The 17714-nt window shown below is 41.2% G+C and overlaps 1 protein-coding gene across 1 annotated transcript in view; it reads right to left on the minus strand.

The window, feature by feature from the left end:
- Positions 1–9800: 9800 nt before the first annotated feature.
- Positions 9801–17714, minus strand: part of LOC126195649 (coiled-coil domain-containing protein 103) — a 63027-nt gene continuing 55113 nt past the window's right edge. Inside the window, exons 4-5 of the mRNA XM_049934274.1 lie at positions 10112–10288; positions 9801–9996 (exon numbers count right to left, since the gene is read on the minus strand). Of these exons, the coding sequence (XP_049790231.1) occupies positions 9801–9996; positions 10112–10288 (373 nt within the window). The remainder of the gene's footprint in view (positions 9997–10111; positions 10289–17714) is intronic.

The following is a 17714-nucleotide window of genomic DNA, read 5'->3' on the forward strand; positions in this document are numbered from 1 at the left end:
TTATCTCCATGTGATAACATTGTCTAGTTTGAAAGCTTGCCATCTGGAACAACATACTGGGTTCTGTCACTTAAAAAGTTCTTAAGGCACCGTATGCTTGGATCTTCATTAACGATCTGCAGCGTAACGCTGTGACAAACACTTTCTTGAGATCTGGGAATACGGATTACGCATGTTGTCCTTCACCCATGGTTCCCAGTATATCATTAAGAAAAGGGCAAGCTGAGTTTCACAAGAGTGATGCTTTTTAAATCTGCACTGATTTGTGGACAGAAGCTTTTCTTTCTCAAGGCAATATATCATATTCAGGCTTAGAATATGCTCAAGAATTCTGCTGCAAACTCATGTTGAGGATATCGGTTAATAATTTTGCATGTTGTTACTTTGACCCTTCTTGTATATGGGAGCACCTGTGCTTGTTTCCAGTCCCTTGGGACTCTGCGCTGTATAAGAGGCTGATAATAAATGCAAGGTAAGCAAGTGACCAGTCCCGAAGGGTACTCTGTGTAAAGGCGAAATGGGATTCTGTCTGGACCCAGTGACTAAGTTTCCAGCTCTTTTAGTTGCTTCCCAGTGCCTGAGATGCCCTGTTTCCATGTTCTCCTTAAAGTAGTCTGTGTGACAAGGAAACAATGGTATGTCTGTATGATTCTCCTGCACAAATAACAGTGACTTTGAAAATAATAGTAACAATGGTATGTACAATTCTATGAATAGGACAAAAATGGCTCCACTGTCCACAATGTAGCCTTACTCTTTCACAGCCAGCAATGAAGTATACAGCCACAAAAATATTTGACCACTTCCCTTGTGACTTACCACTTTGAGGTGCAGCCACTCAGAAAAAAATTGAGCCCAGAAAACCAACTGTTTATGCCATCCCTCAAAGGGTAACAAACACTAAAATAGACCAAGCTTCAAGGTTTATATTTCATATTTTATTTTACTTCTTTGTTAGATTACAAACCTGCTGTACATATATAAAGCAGACTGTATCTCTGGAATCCCCTCCCAAGCCCCCGGACCGATTTCAACCAAATCTGGCACAAAAATAGCAGGCCTGACAAGTATCAGCACTGTGAGGTTTATAAGCCCCTAGCCCCAATAGGAACAGAGATACGGGCTAAAACGTGTTTTTCTTCCAGCCCCTGTTATATAGGCTGCCCAGCATGACAAGGCATGTTGTGTGGGAACAGTACCGGCCTACGTAATCAACTTGCTTTGTAGGGCAGCCTACTTGTCAGGGGCAGGAGAAGGTGTTCTGGGCTCCGACATGTAGGCTGCCCTGCATAATAGGTGTGTTGGAGTAGCAGGCCAATACTGCCCCCACAACACGTCTGCCAGGCTCGGCTTGAAAATCATTTATTTGCTCCTGTCATGCAGGCCGCCAGGCAGAACATGTCAGTATAGCAGGCTGCTTTATTGAACTATATTGCAGGGGCTACCCATGCCGATGAGGATGGATGGGTGAGGGTTAAGATGGATAGAGGAGGGGATGGACAGAGCAAAAGGGAGGAGGGAGAGAGGCAATAAGCAGGTGGAAGATATAGTGGGCAGGTAGAAAATGGAGACAAACACAAAGGGAGAGGGGAGGAGATGAAGAGAGAGAATTCAAAATTTCATGGTGCGAGTGTTCGAAATTTCACAGTGTATCACAGTACAAATGGAAACTACGTGAATGGTAAAAGATCTAAATCAAGAATTTCAAATTGGCACACGAGTCTTGTACACACAGCTCACATTAAGGAAAATTTCAAAGTTGGCTTTTTTAGATAAATAAATGAGCGAATTGTGTGGATTTTTCACTTAGCTGTTTCTGTGCCAACTTCTGCAATGGTGTGCTGAAGAACACTGCAGCATAGGTTTATCTCAGTCAACACACAAAAATCTGGAGCACCAACAATACATGTATTCTGCCCGTTGCAGCTAACAACAGCTTCCTAACAAACCGTCTTCCATGGATGCTAGATGATGTTCCTCTGGAGATTATGAGGAACCTGTGGTACCAACATGATGCACAAAGTACTAAAGCATGTCTTCGTGAATTGTTAGATTGGACTGTACTTCGGCCAGTCCGTTCCCTGTATTTGACACCTAATGACTTTTTTCTGTGGGGAATGCTGAAAGATGCCATCTACTAGGACATATTAACTACATCTAATGATATGCAATGATGTATTACTGCAGTCTGCTTGGAGATCTCCACTGAAATGCTAGCACACGTGCAGCACATTCATTCCATACCAGACTGGAAGCACGTATTGCCACTGCGAGTGGTCATTTTGAACACAACCTGTGACGATTAATTGTCTCGTTGCTGGTCAGAATCCACGTAACTAGTGTATGCACTTATGTTGTTCTTTAATCTGTGTGACCACAGGTATTGTATGAGTGTTTGTGTGGAAACTCTTCAACATATGACCTCTCGTAAATGACTTGCATTGGAAACCTGCAACAAACACCACTGACTTCTAGTTCGTTAATGTCAACAGATGTGGTTCCATCTACAAAAATGTGTTTTCCCAAAAAATAGTATTATTGCTATCTGTTGGCTGGATAACAATAAGAGCAAATGTTTATTAGTGTGTCATGTAAAAATTTGAAGACACTGGTCAAGAACTTTTCGAGATTTTTTCCTTTCAACATTTCGTCTTTATGTGATGTATATGCACTTATATACCATGTATATTTAAAAAAAATATGTAGCCTATGTCTGTCCAAACATTTATTAGAGTATCATGTAAAAGTTTGAAGTAAATTGATCAAGAACTTGTCGACATATTTTTAACAACTTTACCCATTTATATAGTCAGTATATATTTATAAGCCATATACATAAAAAATGTATGTAGCCCATGTCTATGTTAACATTTATTAGAGTATCATGGTATTATATAAAAGTTTGAAGTAAATTGGTCAATATTTTTTAAGATTTTTGTTAGCAACAATTCATTGTTAGTGAAAAATCTTGAAAAATGCTTGGCCAATTTACTTCAAATTTTTAGACAGTGCTCTAATAAAAAAATTCATAATGACATAGGCTAAATATTATTTAAATGACAATTTGCAGGTTTACTGTTAAAACTGACAACAAGAAAGAAAATGCAGTGCTTTGTTGTGCCGTGGTGTGAAACTGTGCAGTTTCATTAACTTTTTCATGTCAGTTTTAACTACGATAGCAAGGCATTTAACCCATAGACAAATGGTTCCTCTCAAATATATTCTCTCTCTTTAAGTGTAATTTTAAACAAAACTTGTGAACAAAACAATGTGCTCCAGAATGAGATTTTCACTCTGCAGCGGAGTGTGCACTGATATGAAACTTCCTGGCAGATTAAAACTGTGTGCCCGACCGAGACTCGAACTCGGGACCTTTGCCTTTCGCGGGCAAGTGCTCTACCATCTGAGCTACCGAAGCATGACTCACGCCCGGTCCTCACAGCTTTACTTCTGCCAGTATCTTGTCTCCTACCTTCCAAACTTTACAGAAGCTCTCCTGCGAACCTTGCAGAACTAGCACTCCTGAAAGAAAGGATACTGCGCAGACATGGCTTAGCCACAGCCTGGGGGGTGTTTCCAGAATGAGATTTTCACTCTGCAGTGGAGTGTGCGCTGATATGAAACTTCCTGGAAAGAGGAGAGGGAAAGATGAAAGGATGTGGGTTTTAAGGGAGAGGGTAAGGAGTCATTCCAATTCCGGGAGCGGAAAGACTTACCTTAGGGGGAAAGAAGGACAGGTATACACTCGCACACACACACATATCTATCCACACATATACAGACACAAGCAGACATATTTAAAGGCAAAGAGTTTGGGCAGAGATGTCAGTCGAGGCGGAAGTGCAGAGGCAAAGATGTTGAATGACAGGTGAGGTATGAGTGGCGGCAACTTGAAATTAGTGGAGATTGAGGCCTGGTGGATAACGGGAAGAGAGGATATATTGAAGGGCAAGTTCCCATCTCCAGAGTTCGGATAGGTTGGTATTAGTGGGAAGTATCCAGATAACCCGGACGGTGTAACACTGTGCCAAGATGTGCTGGCCGTGCACCAAGGCATGTTTAGCCACAGGGTGATCCTCATTACTAACAAACACTGTCTGCCTGTGTCCATTCATGCGAATGGTCAGTTTGTTGCTGGTTATTCCCACATAGAAAGCGTCACAGTATAGGCAGGTCAGTTCGTAAATCACGTGGGTGCTTTCACACGTGGCTCTGCCTTTGATCGTGTACACCTTCCGGGTTACAGGACTGGAGTAGGTGGTGGTGGGAGGGTGCATGGGACAGGTTTTACACCGGGGGTGGTTACAAGGGTAGGAGCCAGAGGGTAGGGAAGGTGGCTTGGGGATTTCATAGGGATGAACCAAGAGGTTATGAAGGTTAGGTGGACGGCGGAAAGACACTCTTGGTGGAGTGGGGAGGATTTCATGAAGGATGGATCTCATTTCGGGGCAGGATTTGAGGAAGTCGTATCCCTGCTGGAGAGCCACATTCAGAGTCTGATCCAGTCCTGGGAAGTATCCTGTCACAAGTGGGGCACTTTTGGGGTTCTTCTGTGAGAGGTTCTGGGTTTGAGGGGATGAGGAAGTGGCTCTGGTTATTTGCTTCTGTACCAGCTCGGGAGGGTAGTTGCGGGATGCAAAAGCTGTTTCAGGTTGTTGGTGTAATGGTTCAGGGATTCAGGACTGGAGCAGATTCGTTTGCCACAAAGGCCTAGGCTGTAGGGAAGGGACCATTTGATATGGAATGGGTGGCAGCTGTCATAATAGAGGTACTGTTGCTTGTTGGTGGGTTTGATGTGGATGGATGTGTGAAGCTGGCCATTAGACAGATGGAGGTCAACGTCAAGGAAAGTGGCATGGGATTTGGAGTAGGACCAGGTGAATCTGATGGAACCAAAGGAGTTGAGGTTGGAGAGGAAATTCTGGAGTTCTTCTTCACTGTGAGTCCAGATCATGAAGATGTCATCAATAAATCTGTACCAAACTTTGGGTTGGCAGGCCTGGGTAACCAAGAAAGCTTCCTCTAAGCGACCCATAAATAGGTTGGCATATGAGGGGTCCATCCTGGCACCCGTGGCTGTTCCCTTTAATTGTTGGTATGTCTGGCCTTCAAAAGTGAAGAAGTTGTGAGTCAGGATGAAGCTTGTCAAGGTGATGAGGTCTGCTTCTGTCTGTGTATGTGCGGATGGATATGTGTGTGTGTGCGAGTGTATACCCGTCCTTTTATCCCCCTAAGGTAAGTCTTTCCACTCCCGGGATTGGAATGACTCCTTACCCTCGCCCTTAAAACCCACATCCTTTCGTCTTTCCCTCTCCTTCCCTCTTTCCTGATGAAGCAACCATGGGTTGCGAAAGCTTGAAATTTGTGTGTGTGTTTGTGTTTGTTATTGTCTCTATCAACGTACCAACGCTTTCGTTTGGTAAGTTACAGAATCTTTGTTTTTAGATATATTTTTCCCACATGGAATGTTTCCCTCTATTATATTCATATGTATATATTATGTATGTTTCACATCTTCTAAACCACTGGGTTGATTTCAACTAAACTTGGTATGCTTATTACTTACTTCCTGGAAAGTACAACTGTGGGGGTATGAACCACCTACCTCCAAAAGGGATTGGGTGGGGGGGGGGGGATGAAAAAGAAGTGTAGTGCACAGTTCACAGATAGCCAGACAGGAATGAGAGCACTTAGTCACTTGCAACAAATTTTACTCATAATTTCAAACATTTACATGACTTTTTCTCACTGACATCCTCCACAAAATGATGAAAGGAAAAAAAAAAAATTATTTATCACTCACTACATTTTTGTGTTCATGCAGTAAAACTGTTGCATAACAAATATGTTAAATATATATGAGATATATATGTGGCATGTGCATATGTGGGAAAAATCTTGGGTAAGAAGCTCTTCCTAAGCTCCTGGATGAATTTTAACCAAACATAGTACAACATTACTTACTATCTGGAAAGAAATACTTTGGGGGTAATAACCAGCAACCTTCTATTGGAGTAGGGATTTCTCATCCGAAGGATTTGGTTTTGGAATTTATTTTTCCATTTTATGTGTGGTACAAATGCAATCATTCCATTACTTTCAGGACCAGAAAGATAAATGTTATATACAATTGGAGTTCTGTAGTTGAAACAGATTCCACTGTTGTAGGTCAAAAACATATATTTGGGAAAATCGGTCTGAAGAGGAACAAACCAGGAAGGAGAGGATGAAGGAAGACATCCAAAACCAGAATGGATAATGATCCCAAGCCATGTGTCTGGTGGAACCAACAATGTTGAGGGGTCAGATTATGTCTACATCAAGAAAAACAACATGAAAAACACCTCATAAACTTCTTCTTTATCTAAAGTTCGTCAGAATATACAATGTGGCTCATCAGTCTCACATTGATACTCCTTATACAGATTCAAGTCTTTAATACCAGCATAAATACTTACTTGCTTTTGGATATTGCATTTCACACTTGATATCTTTATTAAATGACTATGATTTTATTAATATACAGGGTGATCATAATTGAAGTACCAGTTCCAAACTGCTATAAAAAAAGAACCACTGCTCAGAATGACGTCAAATTAGAATGGAATATTATCAAAGAAGGGGAAAACATTGTGGAAAAAAGAAATTAACATACTTTTACCACTAGATGGCACTGTAAGTGGCAGTATTGCAAAATAAAAGACTCAAGGTACACAGCTGTTCCTCAGTTTGCATCTGAGATACTTGGTGTTACTGTCTCAGCACAGGATTGCATGCTGCTGGTAAAGCAGTTATAAGAACAGTGAGTTTGTGCCAAGAGCTCTGCAGAAGTTCTGGACACTCAAGGATACAAAAAAAGGCATTGGTCCGATGTCTGCCAAGGGTCTGGAGAAAATGATTATGAAATTCGGAAACACAGATTTTTTGAAGTGTGATGGGCAGAGGGGGGGGGGGGGGGAACAATTGATCAGATGTCAGTAGAAGATGTGGCCACAGCATTGCAGGAGGGATCAAGCGATGGTGTGCAAAGATGCAGTACATGGGTAATTGCTTAAACTATGGACATATCTATGAGCATGTTGCATACAATTCCACAAAACATCCTGCATTGCTATCCATACAAAATTACCCATGTTTAGGTGTGGAACACTGACCTGCCAGTAAGACAAACTTCTGCTCTAGAATTTTTGCTCACATGGAAGTGGACAATAAATTACCGTGGAACATTCTGTGGACAGATGACATCCATTTCCATTTCAAAGGATGTGTCAGTACCCAGAGTTGAAGAACATGGGGAACAGATAATCTGCTCATTCATCAACTGGTACCACTTCATTCTGCAAAGGTAACTATGTGGTGTGGGTTGACAGCCTGTCACCTGTACTGTCACTGGTAAATGCTATGAGAGTCTTCTGCACACCAATGTCACTCCATCCCTTCAACAGCATTGATGTGTGGATAGGATCATTACTATGCAAGATGGTGGTCCTCCATTCATTGCACAGCCAGTGAAGAGTCACCGCAGAGGCATTTTACAAAAACTGGAATTATCAGGTATCATTTCCCTACAGCTTGGTCATCCAGATCACCTGATCTTAATCTGCGTGACTTCTCGCTTTGGTGTATCTGAAAGACACTTCATTGCTCCAATAACAAATGTAGCTAAATTGAAGGCACACAATGTGCAATACATTTGAATGATCCTGGTGTAGTACCCCTGGATAATTCGGCTGCACTGCACTATATTCAGCCTTCCGGTGACTGTCTCACTGTAACTCGGCCACTGGAAGACAAACACGAGACTTCATGTCTACAGCTGGTAAACATAAGCATATTTACTGGCCAACTTACGGAAAACACTGTGCAACACCATGGTACCAGTGTCACTCCAGTTGGCACCACAGTCACGAACGTATCTCCTTCGGTGATCATGTACTGCCTGGAAACTATTCGTGTATGCTTCTGTTGGGTGTGTACTTAAACAGCTGTCTGGCGCACAGCCAGCCTGTCTTTCCATTAGTTCCAATATAAGGAGTTCTGTGAGGTCTGACACCAGCTGTCTCTGAGCAAAACCAGTCGCACTGCTATTGGCAGCCTGGAAGGAACTTGCATGTAGTGCACTCCACAAGCTGTTATTGGCATCACTGCACACTGCCTCTCACCCACTGACTGAGAGCTCACAGGACACCACCTTCAATCCACTCAGCTGTTGCCAGGTGCACCCATACACACTACTGAACACTGCCTCATGGACTCGGGACTTACAAACCCTGTGAGACAATCCTACTTCAGTGATCAAACATAGACTCTGAATGATCTTCTTACTGGTGGATATAGTGTAATCTTATTTCTTGTTGTCTAGAAATGACTCTTTATTTTGTTCTCATATCAAGCAGTGGCTGTCCATTTTCATGTTACTCAAGTTCCAAATTTACTGACTTAATAAAGTGTTTTTCATCATATCTGGTGGCACATCATTAAGTATGTTGTCCTCTTTGTGACATGTGACCAGTCCAGATGTGTCTTCGTGTCCCTGTGCCACAGGCCCCACTAGCTCCTGTGCCATGGGTCTGGCCAGTTCCTGCAACTCAGACCCTGTCGATGCCTGCTTTGGAGCCACCAGCTCTTCGGGTGCCACGAGCTTGTACAGGATCACCGGCTCACCCAGCACCATCTGCCCTCCCTGCTGGTTTCATCATCCACCAGTTCTTCTTTACTCATTGTCATAGAGCTGGCCTTTCCTGTGGCATCTATCATTCCTTGGCCATTTCCCATCTTCTGTAGCTCTCCTTGCTATTTCCTTGTGCCACACTATAACTGCTGTTTTACTTTCCCTTGTATTCCCTCTGCATGCTACAACACATGCCAATGCTCTTCTGTGTGCTTCAATGTGCACCATTTCTCTTCTGCACACTCCAACCCATACTAAAGCTATCCTGCACACTCCAACATGTGTCACTGTGCACCTCCATATGTCATTGCACGCATTGTGTACACATTCTCGCATGTGCTCTATCTTCTACCATGTACTCGCATCTCTTCGGCCATTGGTCCACATCTCTGTGTCTAGTGTTCCATTCTATTTCTCAGCTTTTCTCTGCCATCTTGATCACGGCAGTCATTTCTGAACTTTTTCCCATTTCCTTGGCCCTCCATACACACGGACAGCACACTCATTTTCCATTCCATTCCAGGCATGCACTGGCCACTCCCAACGTCCCCTTTCTCGAAGCTTTCGCCAACAGCTGGCTCCAGTTGCCCACCTCACATTGCCAAAACAGTGGTTGCCATGGATCAGGCCATGGTGTCATTGGTGGCCAATGCCCAATGTCCAGGATACACCATTGCCTGCAGGGCCACATTCCTGGCAGGTTCGCATCCTGTCTGCTGTCTGACGACCACCTTCCTTCTTCCACACCTGACACTGCCATTGTCCACCGCAACCATAGCTGGCCCAATGGTGGCATTGCTCCAGGCCTTCTTCTACACTGGGACTTCTGCTCCATTTCTTGCTGCCCCAGTCTACACCTGCCATCGGGCCATCTGCCCTCCAGTAGTTGCACCCAATACTGCGCCTCTCACTTCTTGGTGCAGACATAGCCAGCTTCCATTGCTAAAGCATTGCCCGCACCAGGAGCCAACAACACCCAGTGTTCATGAAGCATTATTGCCTTCTATGTTGCACTTAGCCCTTCTTGAGCCTGCACTTACTGAGTTGCTGTCTCTCCTGCTTCAAGCTTCTTTCACACTTCCTTTCCTGTAGAGTCCACAGAATTTCCCAGGCCCTTATGTTTCACATTTCAGGTTCCTTTAATGTTTTCAGGGAGAGGACTCTGCACAGTGCTGACTGCCATCCACTGGTCTCCACCTGATAGTGCTCCTCCTTGGATGTCGTCTCCATAGATAGCTGGCCCAGCCTCCTTCTCCAGCTGTGCCCAATGCTGCTCTTTCCACTTCATAGAGTAAGCATGCCCAGCCTTCTTGAGGGGCATGGCACTGTGCACCCACCAGAACATCATTCCCAGTGCTGCCATACCGTCACCCCAGTCTACAGCCGGGCACCTCTCGCACCCTTGCCTCCAATGTCAGCCTTTTGAATGCCGACACTTACTGACACCTCCTCAGCATCACTATATCATGATGCTTTGTAAGTACAACTGATGCATCAGCTTCTCTGCCACAGCCCAGCATCACATACCTCATCTCTGCATTGTGCCCTTTCCCCCAAACCTCACTTTCTCGAGATGGCTTCTCCGTGCCTCCTGGAAGGGGAAGGGTTGCAGTATCCCTGTGCAGTATGCCTGGATAATTCAGCTGTACCACATCACATTCAGCCTTCTGGCAACTCTCTCACCACAACTCGGCTGCTGGAAAACAAACACAAGACTTCACATTCATGGCCGATAAACATTAGCATATTTACTGGCTGACTTATGGAAAGCACCAAACTACACCATGGTGCCAGTGTCACTCCAGGGGGCCCATGACCATGGACCTATTTCCTATGCTGTCATGTGCCACCTGGAAACTGTCTGTGTAATATGCTTCTGCTGGGTGTGTACTTAAGGACTTCACTTGCAGTACACACCACAAATCGTTACGCTGTCACTGCACAACCACTGATCGCAGCCTCACTGGGCACTGTCTGCCCTGTGTCCTCCAGTCCACTTAGCCATCGCAAATTACACCCACACTCACTACCAACCATTGCCTCATGGTCTTGGCTGTGGGACAATCTTACTTCAGTGATCAGACCTGGACTCTGACTGAACCTTCTCACTGTTGGATGCAGTGTAACCTTATTTTTTGTTGTGTAGAAGTGACTCTTTATTTTGTTCTCATTAACCAGTGACTTTATTTTCCTATTACTGTACTCGTGTTCTATATTACTGATTTAATAACATGTTGTTCATCACTTCTGGAGATAAAACAGCATTACCCCTGAGTCACTCTGATCTGTTATGGAACGTGCTGTTTCTCTATTTCAGCTTGTGGCAAAAAATGGTGGACAGCATATTGAACAGGTCTTGCACCAGTTTCACAACAATGAAAAACCAGTTTCATTGTTGTTTTGCAGTTTTAATGTCAGGACAATGAAAAGCCAATTTCATCGCTGTGTTTTAAGTGATTTTTTAGCCACATGAATATTAAAAACTGACTTTTCCCGTCCGAAGTGGTACGACTGTGTGCTGAGAGACAGGTTTATTTAACTACTAGGGTGTGCTGAAAAGTAATGCTTCCAAATTTTGTATGTGAAAACTTTTTAAGCTTTTTAAATAAAATGAACTTTATTAACATTCTACATCTATATATTTATTTCTTAGTCACTGTGGTGATGAGATACCAGTTTGTTGATAACATCACTGTAAAATGTTTGACTTTGTTAATGGATCCATAACCTGGCCTTTGCTTTCACCACTTCATCACTATCAAAGTGAAGTCCTCAAAGTGGTGTTTAAGGTTTGGAAACAGGTGAAAATTAGATAGTGCCAAGTGGGGATTGTGTGGAGGATGATTAATAGCAGTGAACACAAGGAGTCAGATTGTTGCAGATGTCACAGTACTCGTGAGGTCTGGTATTTCATGCTGATGGAGAGAGTGTTCCATGAGTGAAGCATGCTGTTTCTCACACACTGACATACTTATGCTAGACACTAAAATTCAGAGCCCTCTAGTGACAGAGGATTGCAACTTTCATCAGTGAAGTGGGAAAGTCAACAGAGCAATAAGCATGATGTGTAATACTTCCAATGATGTGGAGAACACACCCTCGTAACAGTGCCACATCTTTTGAACGCCAAACTTGTGTGGCCATGCACATAGCACAATATGGATGGTATACCACAGCCACCATATCACGATTCATCTGTCGCGTGAAGCTGAACCTGTTTACTTTATGCCACTTACAGTGCCATCTAGTGGGAAGATTTTCTTTTTTTTCCCATAATGTTTCCTCCTTCTGTGATAATAATCCGTTCAAATTTGAAATCATTCTGACCGGTTCTTTTTTTTTTTTTTTACAGTGTTTTGAAACTGAAACCTTTAATTATAATCATCCTGTATTTATCCATGATATATGTTCTCAGATGCACAGAATTTTGAAACTACTGTAAAAAAGATGGTCATAATGTAAACAAGGAACTACTAACTTAAATCTCGATAAAACTATTAGAATTCCATCTATGGTGAAACGTGAATGCAGCAGAGTTGCTTTCATGTCTTCAAATGATGCAATTATATAACCAATTGAATTCACGATATCCCATGATTTATGGGGCTTTACGACAAGTTTATTAATTTGGATAGAAGCATATGGGGCCTGAAGATGGCATAATGAAATGCTGGAACTGGTTGCCTTCAGAATAAAATAACATAATATCTTAAATTACATGCCTGTTGGTGAATTTTATTGACATTGACAATTACTTAATCAGTCGGTGTCCTCTGGCCATGATGGACCAACAGAGATGGAATGCTGTATTTTTGATATTTCACCTGGAGGTTTCCACAGAGTGAATAAATTGAGCTAAACAACAAGTTGGAAACACTAGTAAACAAGCTGCAACCTTTATAAATAAGCTAAATGAAAAAATAGACAATGTTGCCTTAGATGTAGATGAAAAAGTTCAGAAGATAGCCGAGATAAGACACTCAGGTGTGTCAGACTTACATAGTCATGCCACTATTATCAAAAAACAAAAACAACTGTTACAAGATGGGGCTTATCTAAAAACATTCTGTAATGTAGGACACCCAAGCTATCCTACTCTGCCACAAAAGTGTTTCCCTGGTGACAAGCATTGTCATTCCATTGATTTTATACAACATTGCCATGAAAGTTTTCTCTCTGGTATCAGTGATGATACAACATTGCCACGATAGTTTTCTCTCTGGTATGAGTGATGAATTAAGAATTAAGTTGATTAAAAGATCATTAGAAGAGGAAACCTTGTCATGGGCCATCCAACTTGACTGTAGCCATTTGTCCATAGATGAATTTGAACAGTGTTTCTTGAAAAAGTTCTGGTCTCACACTGAACAGGCAACGATAAAGAGTGAGTTTTTAAATGGTCTGATGTACAGGGAGCAGAGAGGGGATATGAAAGAGTTTTGCAAAGACCAGATCATGAAACTTGCACACTTAGACCAACCTTTTGATGAATTAACTCAAACAGATGCACTTAAGAGAAGGCTACCAAAAAGAATTCAAATGGTGTTAGTTTATGGGCCAGATGATAGTGTAGACCAGTTCCTGAAATATGTAGAAAAGTTGGACAGGGTATAAACAGGTTTGGTCAACATATTGTCACAGAAGAAGCTGAGTAGTGCTGTGGTGTAGCGGTTATGATACTAAACTGCTGCATGGAGGACCATGAGTTCAAAACTCACCTGGACTGTACAGCTTTAATTTATATATTCGGTTTGAGTACATTCTAGAAGCATCCACAAATGTCAAGCATCATTGTACTGGAATGTTCTGTAGCTGTGTATATACTATATGTGTTCTGGCCGGAGGCAGTTTGCTCTGCACTTTTGTATGTGCAAGTGCTGAATAAACCTTCATTAAGTGAAGTTAGTGTTCGTCATTCATCTAATTACACCTTCTTCTATGTGACAATATTACTGATTTCAGGAGGCCAAACTGGAGTAACCACAATCATAATAGAAATACTAATAATAATGACAATTTTAAACAAGGTCATAACACCAGCACCCTGGGTAGGAATGACAGGAATACAAATAATTTTAGAAATTATCAGGGGTCCAACAGTTTTACCGGAATAGAAATTCTGAGAACAGAAATGGTGATAAGAATTTAAAAAATAGAGGTGGTTAGTGGACAAATAATAAACAGCCCCCTCCGCCCCCCCTCCCCCCCCCCCCCCCCCCCCACATGTGAGAGTTAATAATAGTAGAGGTGATAGGTTAAACTGACATCCTCCCTTTAATTTTATCCATATTTTGCAGCTTCAAACGTGACTGTACTCAATACACTTCAGGTACGAAACCCTCTCAGTTGGTGGAAACATTGGTGAACAGTCATTTTTGATAATAAACACAGACATAAAACCTTTACAACAGTGATTACGTAAAATTCAGAGAGTTAACACCTGTTTGCTTGTTTTCTGAGTACAAAAGTAATGCAGGAGATTCTTTCTCTGTTTGTTGTTAAAAAAAGAAAAGAAGTGGTTCAATTATACCAAAAAGGTAAGGTAATGGAATTTTACAAAATATAGAAGTATATCAAATTATGAAGGGAGGGAAGTTACCAGGTCTGGGTAGCTAAGTGTAGAGATGGTTAGAACAGCAGGAGAGGTGGGGATACAATGGCTATATCGAGTAATGAAAATTGTGTGGAGACAGAAGATGATCCCAGAAGACTGGAAGAAGGGAATAACTGTCCCAATCTTTAAGAATGGAAATAGAAAAGAGTGCAAGAACTATTGGGGGATAACATTGATGACTCATTGTGCAAAGATTTTTGAGAAAATTTTGGAAGCATGAATTAGGGCAAAATTAGATGGAAGAATGAGAGAAGAGCAACATGACTTCAGAATAGGAAGGTCCACAGTGGATCTAATTTTTGCTGTAAGACAACTGCAGAAACAGCACTATGAATACGGAATAGATCTACTAATGACCTTCATGGACATTGAAAAAGTGTATGATAGTGTACGTAAAAGCAAAGTGTGGAAAGCCCTGGAGAACAGAGGAGTAGCAAAACAGATTATTTGGAGGATAAGGGAAATGTACCATGGAAGTGTGAGCTGTGTGAAAGTGGGAGGAGAGAGATCAGCTTGGATTGAACAGAGGAATGGCTTGAGGCAGTGAAGTGCACTTTCACCGTTACTCTTCATTGTAGTGATGGATGATATAATGAGTATAGTAGTACAAGTAACTGACGAAAGGAAGATGAAAACTATGGTGTTTGCAGATGATCTGGTGATTTGGGGGAATAAGGAGGAGGAAGTACAAGAGCAGTTGGACGTATGGGAACAAACAGTACAAGAATATGGGATGAAATTTAGTATAAGTAAGAGTGAGGTGATTATCACAACAAGAAAGAAGGAGAGAGGAACAATGGTAATAACAATTGGTGGGGAACAATTGAGGAGAATGGAGAGTTTCAAGTACGTAGGAATCCTGATACAGGAAGATGGAAAAAACGACAGCGAAATAAACGAGCAGGGGAGAAAAGCAGAAGCATTTCAGAAGAGTGTCAGAAGCATGATATGGAGCAAGGACGTATCCCAAATCAGTAAAAAGATTATATACCAGTCATACTATGTCCCAATCCTGACATATGCATAAAAAAACTGGGTTATGAAAGGAAGAGAGAAAAGCAAAGTACAAACTAGCGAGATGAAATTCTTGAGAAACAGTATTGGAGTGACAAAGATAGACAGGTTAAGAAATAAGAGGATCAGAGAGTTAATGAAGAGGGAACCATTACAGGAGGAGATAGAGAAATTAGTGCTGAGATGGTATGGACACATTAAGAGAATGGAGGAGAAGAGGATACACAGGAGAATACACGAGATGAAACTGGAAGGAAAGAGACCAAGAGGAAGACCGAGAGACAGATGGCTGAAAGGAGTAGAGGAATGTGTCCCGAAGAAAGGAGAAGACTGGACCAAGGTGAAGACGGAGAGATGGTGGCAAGACAGAAGACAATGGAGAGGCCTATGTTCCATACAGACCCGGCCAGAGGCTGGAAACTGTCCAAGATGATGATGATCAAATTATGTTGAACACCCTGAGTGACCAGTAAACATTTAAGTGTAAAAGGTTGTATAATTGCATGAGTAATGAAATTAGTACACCCTGTATACACAATTCTTGGTAAGTTTTGAGGGAGTATATGGGATATATATGGCTGTTAGTAGAATAGTACACCTGAGATATTTAGTGTCATGCACTAGTTTTCAAAGCGTTTGTATAATGTAACAAGGGAAAGTACAGTTGCCTAGTGAAGTGTATTTGAAAGTAATGAAGTGATCGTAGGGAGTGTTACCTCTCTGGCCCTTAAGTTGAAGTAATATGATTATGTACAGTAATGAGTTGTGCAAGCAATGCAATGATTACACACAGTAAAATAATAAAACATGTAAATAGTGTAAGGTCTGTTTCCATTGTTACAGGAAAACCTATACCAGTTGTGAGGTCTGTTGCTAAGTGGTGTTATTCTGTTAGGTTGATGTATCGTGTAAGATGGAGCAGGTAATTTTTTGTACGTGATTATTATTATGGAGTTCAGTGAAGTAATGAGGTGATATTATGACGATATGAGATGAAGTTGTTATGTTGATGCAGTGAGGAGATATTTGATGTATTTAATGAAGTATTGATGTATTACTGATGTAATGGTAATGAGGAGAATGATATTAGGTAGGGGCTGGTTAGGGAACCTGTCTTTTCTTGCTGTGGACAAAGTTTATGAAAGACACACATAGTCAGCATGGTTTGTAAAGCAAGTTGTTTGTGATTTGAAGTAACAGATGCAAGTAAACACTCAGTTATATTTATGCAGAAAGGTTGATTCTATGTGAAGTGTGACATCTTTTGTAATTAGGCAACATGTCAGTAATCTGTACACTGAAATGGGATTAAGCATCTTGTTAGTAATTAATGTGAAGAACATGACACTTGAAAATAGGAAGTAAACTGGAGAATGTTTTTTAGTGAATTAACAACTGTACCTGTACACCAGTACATACTTGGACACTGTTGAAAGGTAATGAGAAGTGAAAACTGTTTATTTCTGAACTTAGAATTTTTTTTATATTTACACTGAATCATGTAAGGTAAGTCAAGACAACACATCTGAACACTTGATGGTTGATGTATTCAGTACTCAAAAGGCTTTATAAATTGACCTACTTATTGTATCAGACTATATACTTGAGACATATAACTGTATCATCACTGTTTCTGGAAATCTAATGAGAGGTGGGAGTTATTTTGTTACTTTCTTGAAAACATGATGAAGTATATACTAAGTTATTGAAACATTTTACTTCAGATGGGAGACACTATACTGAATTGTCCTGTGCTTGATGTGCACCAAGTGTTACAGCCATACAGTGACTTATGGAAACACGTAATGATCAACATTTATCTATACAGAAATTCTAGTTTATAAGTGTTTCAACACAACCATATCCCACACAATGACTTGTAAATATCTTAGTGCTATTACATATTTTCTTTGATGTTTTGTTATTTATGTAACCGACTATGAGTATGGGGGTGATTCTTGAATGATACTAATAGGTACATAGACTACTTTGCCATACCCACACCCCATAAAAAGCTGCTAACATTTTATCATCTTTGTAAATACCTTGAAGATACTGTCTGATAATTAGAATATATGTATACTATTCTTTGTCTTTGAACAGCTTGTAAACAGTGCATAAGGCACCATACAATTTTACATAGATGACTATGACATAGAACTCTGAAACAAACAAATCCTATTTTCACTTAAGCGTGTAAAAGATATCACAGGAGTTGTTGAAATCTGTGAGCACTTGCTTCCCAAAATTTAATATATAATATCATCTGTGTACAGTGACATTTTCCAATTCTGTCCAGTTTTAAGTGAATTTTCAACCAGAAATAGTATGTATATTTCAGACAACTCCATGATCTGGGGAGGATATTTTCATTTGTGCTTTAAGTATTAGTAACATGACATGTTTCTAAAAACA

Source organism: Schistocerca nitens, chromosome 7, assembly GCF_023898315.1.
Source record: "Schistocerca nitens isolate TAMUIC-IGC-003100 chromosome 7, iqSchNite1.1, whole genome shotgun sequence".
NCBI classification, from domain to species: domain Eukaryota; kingdom Metazoa; phylum Arthropoda; class Insecta; order Orthoptera; family Acrididae; genus Schistocerca; species Schistocerca nitens.